General features: G+C 28.9%; 3 protein-coding genes across 6 annotated transcripts in view; all 3 read left to right on the top strand.

Annotated features, from left to right (window-relative positions):
- Positions 1–7412, top strand: part of LOC123302821 (zinc finger E-box-binding homeobox protein zag-1-like) — a 31306-nt gene extending 23894 nt beyond the window's left edge. Inside the window, exons 3-4 of the mRNA XM_044885915.1 lie at positions 4806–6210; positions 7153–7412. Coding sequence (XP_044741850.1) covers positions 4806–6210; positions 7153–7346 — 1599 coding nt within the window. The 3' untranslated portion in view covers positions 7347–7412. The remainder of the gene's footprint in view (positions 1–4805; positions 6211–7152) is intronic.
- Positions 7413–10057: 2645 nt separating this feature from the next.
- LOC123304309 (origin recognition complex subunit 2) lies at positions 10058–16874 on the top strand. Of its 2 annotated transcripts, none has more exons than XM_044886350.1 (12): positions 10058–10196; positions 10255–10527; positions 10590–10634; positions 10692–10736; positions 11193–11253; positions 11340–11389; positions 11455–11504; positions 12235–12415; positions 12714–12941; positions 12999–13802; positions 15243–15476; positions 16653–16874. In XM_044886350.1, exons 1-12 carry the CDS (start codon positions 10082–10084, stop codon positions 16844–16846), a joined length of 2280 nt encoding a protein of 759 aa, XP_044742285.1. In that variant the 5' UTR covers positions 10058–10081; the 3' UTR covers positions 16847–16874. The 2 variants fall into 2 exon arrangements, with proteins under 2 accessions (XP_044742285.1, XP_044742284.1); XM_044886349.1 differs by having other exon boundaries at positions 11193–11285; positions 11345–11389.
- Positions 16875–17130: 256 nt separating this feature from the next.
- Positions 17131–17405, top strand: part of LOC123305166 (protein roadkill) — a 281683-nt gene continuing 281408 nt past the window's right edge. For 2 of the 3 annotated variants that reach the window (XM_044886801.1, XM_044886797.1), the window contains exon 1: positions 17133–17283. The gene's annotated coding sequence lies outside the window, so the exon portion shown is untranslated. Of the gene's footprint in view, positions 17284–17405 lie in introns of all 3 variants that reach the window. The other variant, XM_044886799.1, reaches the window with a different exon arrangement.

Genomic DNA, 17405 nt, shown 5'->3' with positions numbered 1-17405 from the left:
AGAAATCATGGGCTATCTACTTTTTTTTTAAATTAAGAACTTAAACGAGAAGTATTAACTTTATGCTCAAAGTATAAAATTGTAAAATAAATATATGCCATACTTCGTGAACTTCCCACAGCTTTGAGCTTTTTAATATTGAAATAAGTCTATGTTATAGGCAATCCAAAACGTGCTGTATTGGTCGCTTAATTGATTGGAAGTGATTGGAACAAATATTCTTTCTAGAATAAAATCAATAAAAACCGATTAAAATTTTAAACACTAGTGAGACAAACGCCAGTCAGACACTACAGGTCTATATTAAAAATTTGACCCCAAAAACCATTTACTTTCATTTAACATTTCGATCTAATTAAAATATTTAAGATGTTTTTATATCAATCATTATTACTTTATTAATAATAATTATTATTTATTTTTTTAAATACAACATTGTGTTACAAGCTATTTAATTAAAATACATTTAATAAAATGTATACTCTTTTTTAACTCATGATAATAATAAAGGCAGGCAGCACATGTAATAATATGACGGCCAACTCTATATAGTTATTAATTTGACCCACCAATCAACTAAATGTATCTCCCTCTACACCGTCTTTAATAAATAAACACTAACAACCAACAAGAATTATTTATTTATTCCTTTAGCTATTTGGCATTTAAATATTATTATATTGTTTTCATAATACATTCTAATATACATATATTGTCAGGTTGAAGGAATTTGACCCGCCAACGTCATATTAAATACGTTTAGAATTTTGTTTTTTATACATTTGGAATATTCTATACATTTTATGGCCACTAATGACTTTTTATTTAAGAGGTCCATAATTATATCTTATATATTAATTCTCTAGCCTGTTTTTCCTTATTTCTTTATAAAATTCCGTGGTTTATCCTTCATTTTAAAGCTTATGGAGCTGGACAATGACGAAAAATAGAATCACGGTCTAACAATGTACCTATTAGGAAAAACAGGCTATAGAAATAATATAAATATTTATTTTGTTTCGTTATGTAATTTGTATATCATACTTGTATTACAAATTGCCTATAAATAAAATGAAACTAAATTACTCACTTATATGTTATTTCTCTAGGCTGCTCTAGGGTCGAGCTGGTATTAATTAATCAAGAAATAAATTTTTTATGATCTTCAGTCCAATAATTTTTTAAAACGTTCACGAGCTTAGCCTTTTTCAGGATACAATCTTGAAATTGTTAGTAGATGATCTTTTAAGGTAGTCCAAACTATCTCACCTCTTAGAATATATCCTCTTTTTGTCTAATCATACAATCTTGATGTAAAGCTCGAATATTCCAATAATGGATTTATATTCCATTCTAATTCATCTGATAATGGGTGCTTTCTGGCTGGTCAATAGTTGTTAATCAGCAATCAAAGTCCTGCTCCAACTTTTTGGTGAAATATAAAAGATTTCGACGATTCCATGGCTTTTTTTGATGTCTGGTAATTATTGCAAATTATAAAAATACTGTTAAAAATACGGTAAAAATTACCGTTTATTCTTATACAAGCTAGGAACTAATCACATAGTTATACAAAGGTTTTGAGTTGGTTATTCTGCCCAGTGCCCACGGGCGGAATCATCTCCAGTTGCTTCATTTCGAGCTACGATCCCATGACCCATTTGGAGATATTTGAGAACATCAAGAGTGATTTGATATTAGACATTAAATCAAAGAGGTTGTCCAAGAATTGCTGATAAAGTGGCTAACGTTTCTGGTTGTAAAAGATGGCAATGACCATCTTCCTCTTTGTGAAATCACCAATAGTATCCATATAGATTTATTGAGAATTTCTTGAAAATTTCAGAGTGTTCTCTCAGCCAGTAAAGATTCTATTCTTTCATCTAATCAAGGTATTTCTTGACCGTCTCATAAACTAGTTTTATAGTTTTTATATAATAAACATTTCTTAAAGAGTATAAAAATTTTAAATCCTGGTAATAAACTTAAAAATGTCAATGACGTATGTAAAACAAAAAATAAATAAAGAAACAAACCTTAATGTTTGTTTTTATTTTTTTGTGTGTTCACTTGAGAGAGTATAATGAACTTCTTGAACACAAAATAACAAAAAAACCGTGTACAAATAACATGAATTAATTAACACAGAAGAACAAGTGTATATATTTATATAAAGAAAATAATTAACTATATTTATTAATATCACTGTTTGAATGTATGTATATCATATGTGTTATTATATTAGGATTAAAAGTGTTGTACCTTGAATCATTCTTCAGTGCCTTTAACGATATTGGTATCTGGGGGATAGCAGTCCATGTGAAGACAAAGTTTACTTAACAGAATACTATCAACTGATATATTGGTTGTCAAGTGCTTTTGCAAAACGCAAAAAATTATATATAAAATTATGCCATATTTCAGTTTTAAAAATAATATAAAATGTTGAGGAGGTAAAGTTTGGAAAGATACATCGTAACTTAGATCAGTCCTTTTTCAGTTATCACTGATGAAATGAAAAACGCAGCTGAAATCGTTACTGGGTTTTCAAGGAAGAGGGTGCCAATAGAAGAAACTTGCAGAATTTTAAAAGATTTAATAAGACACATTCTATGATATTGCTCCTTAGAATGAATTGTAAAGATAACATGTTGAAATGAGTGTAACTACTCTTATAATGCAACCAACATCTATTAAGGTTTGATCCATGATACATGATGGTCTTGTAGATATAGTTTTGTCGTTTCTATTATACTTTCAAAAATAACTTTAAAATACTCGTAAATGTAAATTGTGATTCAAGGTACAGCACTCTATCCTATGGATAAGAAGAACTCCTTCATAATAATATAATATTCTTCGCGGTGGTAATAACACAAAAAATGTTCACTTTTTTTTTTTAATACCAAACCCATCTCGTAATAACACCACATATGTGATGCAATACATCATTAATACTATAAAGTATAAAGAATATATAGTATAAGTATATAAACGGTATCTCCACCCGTGTGAAACAAATATTAAAGTATCTCACATCAGCGCATAAAATATAAACATGTGTTTTTATTATATATAATATATATATTATTTTAAAATTTATGTAAAAAAAATCATAACTTTTATTACTATCGAAATCACTTTGTGATCAGTTATTATAAAAATTGAATCAAATTTTTAAATATAGGTAGATTGAATCTTACTGTTCAATTAATACCGTTTATTAAACTAAAATCGTCCGTTTAAGCCAGGTCATTGTACATTTATTAACTGTGTTATAAACATATGTGTATTCACTGCAGCAAGTATCTGATAATCAGTTACAACATAACTTTCTTCATTGAATATTTATCAGACAATTTCAACTTTTAACTTTAGTATCATTTTTTGGTGCACTATACAAGTAAGGACCAAGCTATTTGTCAAAATTCCTTTTGTATTTTGTGTATAACACGAGAATAAAGAATTCTAAACAAAAACGTACATACTAGTTTATGTGTCATCTGCTAGTCCTCTTAAAATAGGAATTTTAAAATTGACATCTAAATAAATTAAGTTGAATCTAACAGCTGCACAAAACTTTGGTTTTTTTAGCGTTTCGGTCCATAACTTCTCTGTGGGGATTTTTCTCAAAACAAAATCCACAATTTTGCACTTTGAAATCATTTGTCTTACTAACATTAAGCATCTGATCCGCATCTACCGGCACAAATAAAAGGTTTCTTTTCCTTATATTTCTTCTGTTTCTTCCATAGACTGGTTAAAGATCAATTGCACTTCTCAATAGACCTTTTCATTTAAATTACGATTCATTACTGTTTCGGATAGACAGTAATAAGTTAGGCAAAGATACAAGATGTTTGTTATTCATTCTATCACATTTGTTTTTTGAAATACCGCCCGAAAATAAAGGTAATCCCTTTTTAAAATGAAAAGGTCAATAGGGAATATCGGTGATTTTTTTTTTTTTTTTTTTTGCTTTAATAAAAGCTTACTTATGTAACAAACAGCAGAGAAAAATTATTTTTCGAATAACTGTGAAAACAACCATGATAAAACTCATCAAAGATTTATTTATATCTCTTTCTAGCAAATGAGAATTTAGAATGAAGTTCGTATGACAAAAATAGTATATGACGTCAAAAACTATGTACGATCTCTCTATCTAATATCTGTCTAATTAGTAGTTTAAAATGCTTAAATCATCCGTATTTTTTGGCCGATTTTAATTTTAATTCCTCTTTTTGCCATTTCCTTTACGGTATTTTCGTATTTTGTTAAAAAATACGAAAAAAAATCATCGATATTTCCTATTGCACCTTAAAGAAACAAGTAAGCCTAGTTGAATCGAAAACAAGGCAAAAGCTCTTGTCGTTATCAAGTCTACGTTGTAAAATTTATTTAATGATTTATTTAGTACGCCCGATACTATGGAATATAATGAATGGAACACCCTGTATTCTTTATACATATTAACTATGTATCTTAATAAATTATTTTATGAAAAAAAGTGTTACTGTTCTCGTAATATCTGTTTCAAATAGGTTTTTTATTTTAATTAAAATTAAAGAGTTGATAAAAATATTAATAAATAAACCATCTGTGCTAAATTATAATTTTTTTCCTACATTTTAATAGCTTGACACGACCACATGCAGCAGAACTTTTATTATTTTAAAAACAGATCAAAAAAAAATTTATAAACTTGATTTTTATAAATATTGCAAAAAAACTTAACAAAATATTGAATTACACAGTTACCTCCACATAAAAGATTTTAATATACTTTCTTTTTTTTGTTACAGAGTTGTAAAACATGCCAAAAAACATTTGCCAACGTATATCGTCTTCAACGACATATGATTAGCCATGATGAAAGTGAATCATTACGTAAATTTAAATGTACGCAATGCGAAAAAGCTTTTAAATTTAAGCATCACTTAAAAGAGCATATTCGTACACATAGCGGTGAAAAACCATTCGAATGTCATAATTGTGGTAAACGTTTTTCACATTCCGGATCGTACTCAGCTCATTCGACACAAAAAAAGTGCTTAGCAACTAATTCGGTAATTAATCCAAATGAAAATAAACGCATGCGTACTAGCAACACATCATCTATTGACAAATATGAAAATGTGAAAACTGAAGAATACAGTACAAATTTACCAGCACCTTACAGCTTTCCACATTTTTCACCATCGTTTAATGAACATGATGCAATTGCCGCTTTTTTAGCATCAATGCGTGCGAAACATTTTCCTTTAAATTTTCCACCATTTTATCATTTTCCACCTCAAATTGTGAAATATAAAGATGAATATGATGATGAAAATGAAACAAAAGAAGAAAAAATGGAAACGGAGGAACAAAATATTGATGTTGTTAAGGTTGACGACGATAATAAAAAACTTGAAGATGAAACACCGAATGATTTGAGCAATATTATTCGGAAATCTTCGTTATCCTCAAGAAATAGTACAACATCATTATCCGAAGGCTTAGCAATGAAATTAGAAGACAATTATCATTCCGAAAAATATAATGATGTATCCGAAAATGATCATTCCATTGAAGATTTTGATGAAACATCCTCAGCTAGTGATGAACGTAAAGTTCGAGTTCGATCACTAATTGGTGAGGAACAATTAACAGTATTAAAAGAATATTACAATACGAATCCAAAACCAAAACGTGAGGAATTAGAACAAATTGCTGATCATATTGGATTTCCAGTACGTGTTGTACAAGTTTGGTTTCAAAATACTCGAGCACGAGATCGTCGTGAAGGTAGATGGTATAATATTGAACAAAAACCGTATTCAGAACAAATTTTACCGGAATCATCTGATGAACCATTGGATTTATCGATTAAAAAATCACCGATATTAGAGGAGGAACATTATAATGAGGCAGTTAATTTAAGTCAAAAATCCTCTCGATATTTGGATAATTCAGAGAACTTCCTAACTTCACAACACATTTCACCAATTTTAAAATCAAATTTATTTGAATTGAAAAAACAATCTCCGATGTATTTAAAAACAATTACGAATCAAACAAAATCTCAACAAGAATGTGATATTAGTAAATTTCGTTCGATATCTATAGTTAATATTGATATTAATACTGGACAATTTGTATGTGATCAATGTAATAAAGCGTTCGCAAAACCGAGTTCCTTGGCACGGCATAAATATGAACATTCAGGTAAGAATCAGTACAAATTTTTTAAAATTATTTCCTAACTATATCGACCGAATTTAAAAACATAACACGATTCATCATTTTTAAAAGCACATCTAATGCCATCTACAATTTTTCCTCATAAAAGTATACATTATATATACATTACAGATTTCTGTATTTTAATAATCGAGTTAAATCGATTACAGAATCCATTATACATCTACAACTAGCGTTAAACACTTTATTCAAGTTATCGTTTTTTTAATTCAAGTTCAAGTTACGATGGCCAATCAAAATCCCATTCTCACCAATGTGTCTAATTGCAAAAAAGATTCAGTAAAAAGTTCGAAGCTTTAATACACTGGTTATTATCTAGGGTTAGTTACATGTTTTACAGATATTAGCCTTTTTCCTGGGAAGATTTTAAAAAAATCCTCTAGATGGCAGGATATATTTGTACCCCCTAGTGTCGCCACCTAGCGGATCTTTTTTTAATCTTCAGAGAAAAAAAGGCCTGGAATTATTAATTAATGTATGTCCGGATTTAATGATAATATGATAATGTTTATAATTTGTCTTATGTAGTTAGTTAAAAATTTTTATTAGTATTATTTAAAAAATATAATGCTTAAATTAGCCTTTTTCCTGGGAAGATTAAAAAAAGATCCGCTAGACAGCAACACTAGGGGGGTACAAATATATCCTGCCATCTAGAGGATCTTTTTTTAATCTTCCCAGGAAAAAGGCTAATTTGTACTGAAATTAAGGCGCCTATTCTTACTTTCTCCCAAAAAAATGTAACTATAACAAAATGGTCGTCTTTAAGTTCAAATGTACTCTTAATTTCCTACGTTTCATTCCACAAGAGGGGTAGAGTGCTTAGTTATTAAATAAAAACAATCTACCTGCTATTATTTTAAAAATATCCTTATTACTTACTAATAAAAATTTTCTTTGTTCCAGGTCAACGGCCATACAAATGTGACCAATGTACAAGAGCTTTCAAGCACAAGCATCACTTAACGGAGCATAAACGATTACACACTGGAGAGAAACCATTTCAATGTGGAAAATGTTTAAAACGATTTTCACATTCTGGATCATATAGTCAACATATGAATCACAGATATTCCTATTGTAAACCATACAGGGAATAATTTTATGTATAAACAGTATTTTTTTTTATAACATAGTGTAAATAAAGGCCTAAATCGGTACCTGTATTAATACTCTGTATAGTTTTAGTTTTTAAGTAACATTACATCGAATTGTGTACTTCTAGATTTCTAGCATGACAAATATGATTATTTTGATGTGATGTACTCTCGATCTCAAAAAGAAATTGAACTAATATATGAATCAAAAATTTAGCTTTTTATTAAGTAGTAACAATTGTTTCAAAACAGAATCTCACAAGCGATTTGCATGGTAACCACGAAGGCGTAGGTAACTTTAAAAACATCGCAATATTCTCCTGAGGAGCAAAAGTCATAGAAAACTTTCATTGCTTTTTCAATGACTTGTCAAAAGATATTGCTCCGCGTATGGTTCCTTGTAGATCCTATTTATTATACTATATTCATTTCGGAGTAAAAAGAAAATTACTCCTTCGCTGGTGTCCATGAAGCGCAACATGCAAAAAATTTTTGGATGTTCACTTTTTATTTTAAACGAACAATTTGACTTATTTATTAACCGACTTCAAACAAAAAAGGAGGAGGTTCTCAATTCGACTGTATTTTTTTTTTAATGTTTGTACCTCGGAACTTTTAACTGGGTGAATCGATTTTGATGATTCTTTATCTATTTGAAAGCTGGTGCTTTCCGTGTGGTCCCATTTCAATTTTATACAGTTTCTGACAATGGCCTCCATGTGAAAACCATATAAGTCTTAAATTTGCATTAAGTATGTGCCCAACAAATGGAAGAATAACTCAGTATCACGCCAATCGATTTCGATGATTCTTTTTTTAGTGGCAAATTAGGTAGTGTACTTCATATTCACTAAAAATCATAAAATAAAAAAACCGATTTCAAAATAAAACAGTTCAAAAACAAATTAATATACACTAAAAAGTAAAAAATTATGAAAATATAATGTAGCTACAATTATTGTTATTTTTGGAGTCGGTGTCAGCTAAGTTAATGTAGCAAACTTTTCTGTCGCACTTGTTTCCTTGGCTGACACCGACTCCAAAACTAACAATAATTGTAGCTACATTATATTTTCGTAATTTTTTAATTTTTAGTGCTTATTAATTTGTTTTTGAACTGTTTTATTTTGAAGTCGGTTTTTTTTTGTTAAAAGTTTTTGTATTTTATTAAACGTATTGCATTTGAATTTTATAAATATTAACTATTTTCTTTTATTACGACGTCTTCAAATTATTTAGTTCAATTTTTTTTACATGAGAGTTATACTAATAGATGTAGATATAATTTTACTCGTGAATTCGAGGTGCCAACATTTTTTTAATAGTTACCGTAATTGTCTTCCAAAGATGATAATTTACGAAAAAGGCAAGGGTTTGTCGCAATAAAATGTAAATAATTTTGTTTTTATATTAATTATTATATCAAATATGATTTTTTAACATTATTTCGTGTATGTACTTAGAATTATTATAATTTGTTTAAGAAAATTGATAATCGAATTCTTGTATTTATCATTCCAAGATGTTTTTTTTTTAAATTTTTTTTGTTAAATTTTATTTTTGAAATAATATTTTTTTATAGTTTTTGGTACGATTTATATTTTAAAAATAAATATATTATGTTTATGATGTAAATTAAGTTAAGTAATTAGTTTTTAAGTAAAGAATTCATGTAAGATATTAATTATATGCCAAAAGCTAGCTATCCAAAGAGATATACATATTAGAATGTGTAAGTTTATTTTTTATTCAAAAATTACTTCGTTATTTTTTTTAAATATTAATTTTAATAAAAATGTCCATCATTGAATTTAATTTTTTTTATTGACCTTAAAATATTTCTCTATCTTTAGAATAAACAACTTAGACGAGAGATAATCAGTCGGCACCCTCATATATATTCGAAAGCTTAGCAAACTATCCCATTTTGTTCGAAAAACCAAAATCGAAACAGAAATGGTAGTAATAAACTTCATCAAGTTAAAATTCGATTTCTACCCCGTGAATGATGCCAATTATTGTATTAATCTTGTCGTTAGGTGCAGAACTTGAGCGAAACTTGATTATCAAAAAATAAAAAATCAACACAAAAAATTGCTTGAAAATATGAAAATTTCAATTGTAGCTTAACGCAAGTTCAATTCTTACTTCGCTCTTGCGAATGCTTCGCTTTGTTGAATGGAAAACAAAACGATCTTACAAAAAGAATCTCATTGGGCGCATTTTTAGAAATTTATCAGTCAACAATTCAACATATTTTGAATATTTCTCGCCATTTATCCCTAAATCTTTTTACTCCACATTTTGTGAGCCTAAATAACAATTTCAATCAACCATTGAATGTATTTTTCTCTTTCCGTTTAGACAAAAACTTGTTAATTGTTTCTTGTTTGTTTGTTGTTAATTAACTCAACTTTGGGTCTGTATTCAAGGTTTCAAAATTAATCAAAATGGAGATAATAGGGAATATTCATGAAATTTAAATTTGGTTCAAATATTTTTCTTCCGTAACTTTAATGACTGGACATTTCAACTAAACCATTATTTTAGTAATTAATATCTTTTTAATTACTTAAAATTAATTAATAAAAGTACAAATTCAGTGAGGGCATTTAAAAATTTCGCCCGCTTTAACTGAGCCCGCTCTTTTTGGTGTTTGTTCCTTAAGTTCGTGCGCATGATTCCATGGTTGGTATTACTGTATTTATAAATTTTTGAAATTGAAGTTTTGTTTTATCATGGAAGAAAGGAATCGTAGAAAATCTAAATTAACATTAATTAATAATGATTTTCGAGATGAAGAACCTATTTACATATCTAATTCAGAGAAAGAAACTCCGAAAGAAAATAAAAGTAATTTGTTAATTCATGTCTTTGTTCCAGTTATTTATATTTTAACCTTACTTTTCAGAATCAAAGAATAAGAAGCAACTTGTGTATAAAATAATAACTAGTGAATCCGATGATGAAGATAATAAAATACAAAAAAATCAACGGAATAAATCGAAAAAACCTTCGAAAGCAGTACTAATAACAAGCAGTGAATCGGATAATAGAGATGAGAATCAAAAGCATAAAATGAAATCACCCACTAAAAAATTACAACAAAGTAGTCCAGATAAGATCGTGGATGACCCAGAATTGTGGAAACCTGTTGTTATTTTGGAAAAACTAACATTAGACGGTAAGCTATATTTGACTTCTTAGTGAGTTTTTGATCATTGATAGAATATTTTCAATTTCTAGAAAATCAGTTCTCTAATAGTGAAAAATCGGCTACTGAATCTGAAGGTAAGACAAAAAATTACTATTTTGAATAATTAACACTTAAAGTGAATTGATTTTCAGAAATTTCAACTAAAAAAACACCTCTCAAGAAGAAAGGAGCTACTCGTAAGTACCTAAACGCAAATTTTATTGTCTTAAATTAAGGGGTGAGCTATTTAGACGGTATCGTGTCTTTGGTGTGAGTCTCACGTTGAGATAATATGGAATAGACTAGCTAGAACAGAATATTATCTAAAGTTTTCGAGCTTTTCTCAGATTTTCAGAGGATTAGTAAATGAACGCAATCACAGGGTTAACAATAAAGCTAAAAAACCCACAGACCCATGCTAACTAGACCCCGTTAAAGGAATGGCCAATCCGAGGATAAGTGAATGAACGCAATAACAGGGGAAAATATTAATTTTACACCAGCTCTCGCCACGGATTCGTAATCTACGTTAAAAATGCTTTAATTCGGATTTTTAAAAATAGCGTTAATGTTAAATAGCCGTTAGTTACATGATAGTGTCCGAATGCCTTAATACCGAAAATTAAAATAATATAATTCTGATTTTCTTTTAGAAGTTGGCAAGTTAATAAAAGAATCTGACAAAAATCAAGGTTCCAGTAAGGTTAATACATCCAATAGAGATCAACCGGTTACTAAATCTGAAGGTAAGATAAGAAATTACTATCAAAATAATATTTATCATATAAAAGGTATTTATTTTCAGAAGTTTCTACTCCGAAAACGCCTAGCAAAAAGAAAAAAGTAACTAGTAAGTAAATAAAGTTAAATTTGGGCAAAATGAAATAATATACTTTGTTTTTGTTTGTTTTTCAGAACTTGACCAGTTAATAGAAGAAAGTATAAAAATTCAAAATTCCCCAAAGGTATTAAAGTTATATTTTTTATAAAGACTTTCGAAGACTTTTCTTCGAAGGCCTACCTTCGATTGATCTAAAAATTCGTATACAAATTTTATATCATGTTAAAATAACTTACCCAAAAGAGTATTGGAAACCATGATAGTCGGTTTCTACATTATCGTAAATATTGAAAAAAAATGTGACATCATAGTACGGGCCTGTCAAATTTGTTGACATACTGTATGATATTAATTACTTACATTTTATATGGTATTTCATTAAATTATACCATTCTACGGCTTTTTATTACAAAACTTAATAATAACGAGTGTAAATTCATTTTTTTAAAGTGTCAATTATACATTGAACTGTCAAAAATTGACAGATCACGTACTTATACGTCATCAACAGAGAGCACCAAGAAACTGCGTTTAAATATCTCAAAATTATAATGCATTTTAAATATTTTTTTACACTTAAATACAGCATTTTTAAGCAGTATTTATATTTTTTACTTTGTTATAACGGTGTAAACAATGAATTAAAAATATAAAAAAATACATGAATATTCCCTATTCTATTTTTTTAATGATAATGTCGATTCTAACCATGAATTTCAAAAACACCAGGGAAGAGAATATCTACTGAATAGTAAATTTTTTACATTTTTTATTTAATTTGGAAATTTATGACCCTAAATCGCTTCATATACAATTTATTTAACTTTTAATGCATTCAATTTCTTATATTTTAGAAAAATGAAATAATTACTGAAACTCCAATTAAAACTTCACGCCGTAGTGGTAGACCGGTAAAATTAAGCATGAAGGCATTGGAATCTTCATCAAGTTATCGCACTCCAACTAAAAAAACTATTTCATCTTCTAGTAGCGAAAGTGAATTTGAAGTAGATGAAGACATTGAAAAACCAACAGGTTCGTATTTTATCCCCAATTCAGGTGGTGAAAAGTTAAAATTGTTTATAACTTTTGTAATTTTTACCACAACCTCATCATAATTTTCCGAGAACTAGATCTGGTTCGTCCGAAAACGATGCTTCTTGGCTAGACTATAAATCCAAAAACCTTTGTACGGTTTTTGAAAGAGCGAACGAGGATCATTTCCCTCATTAACTTGTCGACAGGACTCCTTCCTAACTTTTTTCGCAATCAACAGTACTCAAAAATAATTCAAAAATTAGGACATAAAATAATCACTTTTAATTCTTTTCAGTTTTATTTGAATCGAAAGATGTTGAAGGCAAGCAAATATATGGTTTTCACACTCCAAAGAAACGTACTGCATTACTTCAAAAAGCAATATCAGTTGCAAACAGTCCTTTGAGTGCCTTACGAAAGGAAACTGAAAAAATGACACTCACACCTCGTACACCTAAATCTACGACTAAAAAATACGATGCAGTTAAAACACCAGCAGCAATTCGGAATAAAGTTCGAAAAAGTATGATTCTTAAAATCGTTATCATTTACAAGGATTAATAAATTTGTTTTTGTTTAGAGTTGGAGCATGTAGTTCGGGAATTAGAAGATGAAGATTTTTCTGATTTTTCACCTAGTGAAAGTGATTATGATCCATCCAATTCATCATCATCTTCATCATCAGACAGTGATAATTCTGATGTAGAGGAAAAAGAAATCGTTCCAGTAACTCCGAAACAAATACGCAATGTACGATCTACGCGTAAAAGTCAAAAAGAAATTACATACAGTTTACAATCAGACGATTATTTTAGTACTCAAAATACAAAAGTATTTACATCAGATAATACGTTAGATAAATTAAAAAATCCACGATTAACACAAGATAAAATCAACGATATTTTACAAAATGTAAAAACTAATCGTGAACATGTTAAAAAAATCACCGAATTATCAAAAGAATACGAAACATATTTCGAAAAATGGTTATGCTTAATGTACGAAGGACATTTTAGTATTTTACTGTACGGATTAGGCTCGAAACGTACTCTTTTAGAACATTTTCGTTTATATTTACAAAATGAAAACAGTCCGGTAATTTTTATAAATGGATTTTTTCCGAGTTTAGTTATTAAAGATGTTATTGATTTGATTGCAAACGATTTATTACGATTAAAAGATGTTTCATCGAATCCATTAGAAGCAATTGATGAAATTGATGAGTTTTTAGTGAATAACGATGAAATTCATATTTTTTTAATTGTATGCAATATCGATGGAGAAATGTTACGTAGTTCGAAAACACAAAATATATTATCGAAATTAGCGTCAATAAAAAATGTTCATATGATTGCATCTATTGATAATATTAATGCTCCGTTAAGTACGTATTATTTTTTGGTCAGTAGCTTAATCAATAAAAATTTTGAATCGAAAATATCAGAGAAACATTTTTACAATATCGAAATAAGCAATTTAATTTAGCCCAAAACATTACCGAAAGCCTTTCATAGTATCAAAAGCCAATTTTTTTTTAATTGTTCGAAAAGCGTAGTTTCGGTGAATTGTTTCAGAAAGGCTGAAATATTCGTAGGTGTAAACCAGCGTTATCAATCGTAAACCTATTTCACGCTTTCTAAGTGGAGCCCTTTGGCCCCAATGGGGTGCCAAAAATGTTGCGTATGTCTCAAATTTGAACTGATTCCAGAAAAGGAAGATAGGGAGATCGTCCGTAATAGGAGGGGGCTAACTAGCCCGCAACATTACATATTTTGGTACTATCTTGTCCGGAAATTGATTTCATAATGGCAGAAAATTTGCTTACACGAAAAGTTTAAAAATCACAAAAAGCATCGTTCGCAATGTAGGCGGGGCGAAGGCGTGTTAGCCTGAAAAATTTCAGCCATTCTGTACTCATTTTCCTGATGAGGCGGAACCAACATATTTAGCGGACTAGCTAAACCTCTTCACTACTATTGAGGAGGATCTAACATCGATTATATTTTTTTGAAATATCTGTCGATTAAAACCAATTCTACCTTTTCTGGAATCAGTTCAAACTTGGGACAGATAGAAATATTGTCTACTAAAAAATTGCAGAATATTAAATTTTATAAATTGTATCACTAAGATGCCTAATTTTGGTTAGTCATTTTTGCTTTTTGATTTACCTTCTAGAATTTTGTTGTACATGTCAGCGGTGGATTTACACTAGGGGCCATCGGGGCTAGTGCCCAGGGCGGCAAAATTTTGAAGTGGAAAAAAATTTTTTTTTTTTTTTTTAAATTAATCATACATTATTTAATAGATAATTCAAGAAATTCGACTCATACAATATTTGTCAAATCGAAATACTGTAAATCATAATTTTGGCACCTTAAGTGAAAATAAGCCCAAGGGCCGCAGAAGATTAAATCCGGTCCTGTGTACATCCTAGATTTTATTTTAAAATATTTTGAATTTTTCTCAGTTTTAGAGCAAGTAAAGTACAAATTTGTTGTATTTTATGCAAACGACTCGAGTTCAGCGCTTATTTACAGTAAATTAATAAATTTTTTGACTACTTATAATAAAATACTTTAATGACAAAGTTTTTGGGTGTTAAACTTTCTTAAAATAGTTCTTTCACTTAAATGTTGATATTTTTCGTGTAAGTTTTACTCAAAGGGTATAAAATACAATCACATTTCATTATTTTTCGAACTATAGGCTCTAGAAACTTGAAATAAAAAAGCTTTATGTCTGAAGTCTGTTTGAAATTTTTATTGATTGGGCTTGTGCAAACTTGACAAATAAATTCTAAAATATTAATAATGTTTTTTAGTTTGGGATCATAAAAAATTGAATCGTTATAATTTCACGTGGTGGGATACGACAACATTTTTACCATATGCAGAAGAAACATCATTTGAAGGTTCTTTACTGGTACAAAAATCGGGAACGTTAACTTTATCTTCTTTAAAGAACATTTTCCAATCGTTGACAACGAATGCTCGAGGAATATTTAATATAATCATTAAACATCATTTAGATAATAAGAAAGATGCGCATTATCAAGGTTTGTTTGAAATATTTACTTCATTAAGTTTTGAGATGAGATGCTCAGGGATCCCACATTCCATCTAGCATTAACAAAAGGCACGAAATAGGGAATATTCGTGACTTTCTTGTTTTGCTTTAATAAAAGTTTATTCATGTAATAAACAGCAGAAAAAAAAAATTAATTTTCGAATAACTATAAAAACAACCAAAATAAAAGCTGTCAAAGATTTATTTTATCTCTTTCTAGTAAAACATAATTTAGCACGAAGTTCTTACAACAAACACAGAATATGACTTCAAAAACTATGTACGATCTCTTTGTCTTACATCTGTCTAATTAACTTTTTGTCATCTGTTTTATGTTTTTTTTTTTCATATTTTGTTAAGAAATGAGAAAAAACATTTCCATAAACATTCCCTATTCAGTAAAATCGAAAGAGAATTGAAGAAATTAATTTCTATTGCAAGTATACATTTCTGGAAGATTTATTCATGAAACATCTCTTGTTGGGCTCTTGAAATTTGAGAAAACGATTTTATTTTACGGTGTAGCGTTTTCCTATTTTTGAATGATATACAAAATTAAAAAACGTTGCTTAACATTATTCCCGACAAACAAAGACGCGTTTTTATAACGGTGCTTAAAACTGCACTGATCGAACAAATGATGGCCAATAATTCAAAACGTTGTTAAATAAATTGTCTTGTTTGAAGACAAATCATTTTAGTGGAACCATGACTTATTGACCATTTATTAAGCATAAATAACTCGTCCGGGTGTTTTATTGATCCGTCCGGATGGTTGAAAATGGTTTTTGTTTGATGGTTTTTCGTGTCGTTTTAATTTTCCTCGTGTGGGCAATTGATAATCTCCTACGCTTGTTTCGTGTTAGCAATCATTTTAACAAGCAAAAAGCGTAGGAGGGCTATTCATTGCAAAAATAGCGTAAATTAGGCTGCATTTTTTAGAAAAACTAATAAATCTTAAAAAAAAGAAAGAGTGAGTCGTGTGGATGTTTGATAAAATTTTAAGTGGATAAAAGCATTCAATTCCGCTTTTTCGATTTGGGCTTAAAAATTTTCATATAAAAGATGCAAAAAGGCATGGACGGTAGCCTTAACCGTTTAGTAGGCGCTGCACTTTTTATTATTTCATACTATTTATATTAATAAAAATTGTTTTTCTTTGCAGGAATATCATTCAAAGATTTGTATTGGTCATGCCGTGAAGCGTTTCTTGTTAGTTCAGATATTGCTCTACGTGCTCAACTAACAGAATTTTTAGACCACAAATTAATAAAATCAAAGCGGAATTTGGATGGAGCCGAATTATTACACATTCCAATTGAAGGATCTCTTTTACAACACTTTTTAGATCATGAATAATAATAAACTTTGTTATATTTAAATAAAATATTTAATTTTTTATTTCTTATAATCGTTACAAGATGGCAGTATTTATAATAAAAATAAATGAAAATCTATATTTTCAAAAAAAAAAGAACACAATCGAAATTTCTTATTTCATTACCTACTAATTAATTACGTTTACTCAAAAACAAAATTTTTGAATTATGTAATTTATTATTATTAATTACATTACCAGAAGGAATTTATGTAATTAAAAGTTGGCACACGTGTTTTTTTTTTCATATTGTGTCAGTTGAGATGTGTTGAGGTTTTGTGTGTTTTATGTTATTGGAGAAAAAAAAAATAAAGGACTCAAAATAATCTAGTTTCACAAATTTCTTGTAATCTTATTGTAATTTGTTTTTGAATAGAAGTTTCGATTAATTTTTGCAAAGGATAAAAAAATTATTTTGGTAAGTCAATTGATTTTTATTCGAAGGTTATCTTTTGTCCTTTTGATAAGCTGTTTGTATAGGCTTGTGTTGCTCGTACATTGTCCTTGACTTTCTGGGTAAAATTTACACATGAAAAAACT

This window comes from Chrysoperla carnea, chromosome 1, assembly GCF_905475395.1.
Source record: "Chrysoperla carnea chromosome 1, inChrCarn1.1, whole genome shotgun sequence".
Taxonomy (NCBI): Eukaryota; Metazoa; Arthropoda; class Insecta; order Neuroptera; family Chrysopidae; genus Chrysoperla; species Chrysoperla carnea.
This window is presented reverse-complemented; position numbering and strand designations above follow the sequence as displayed.

Coding starts and splice junctions, on each gene's coding strand:
- LOC123304309 (XM_044886349.1), top strand. CDS start 10,082: ATGGAAGAAAGGAATCGTAGAAAATCTAAATTAACATTAATTAATAAT. Junction 10,635..10,691: donor ATCGGCTACTGAATCTGAAG/GTAAGACAAAAA, acceptor ATTGATTTTCAG/AAATTTCAACTAAAAAAACA. Junction 12,416..12,713: donor AGACATTGAAAAACCAACAG/GTTCGTATTTTA, acceptor AATTCTTTTCAG/TTTTATTTGAATCGAAAGAT.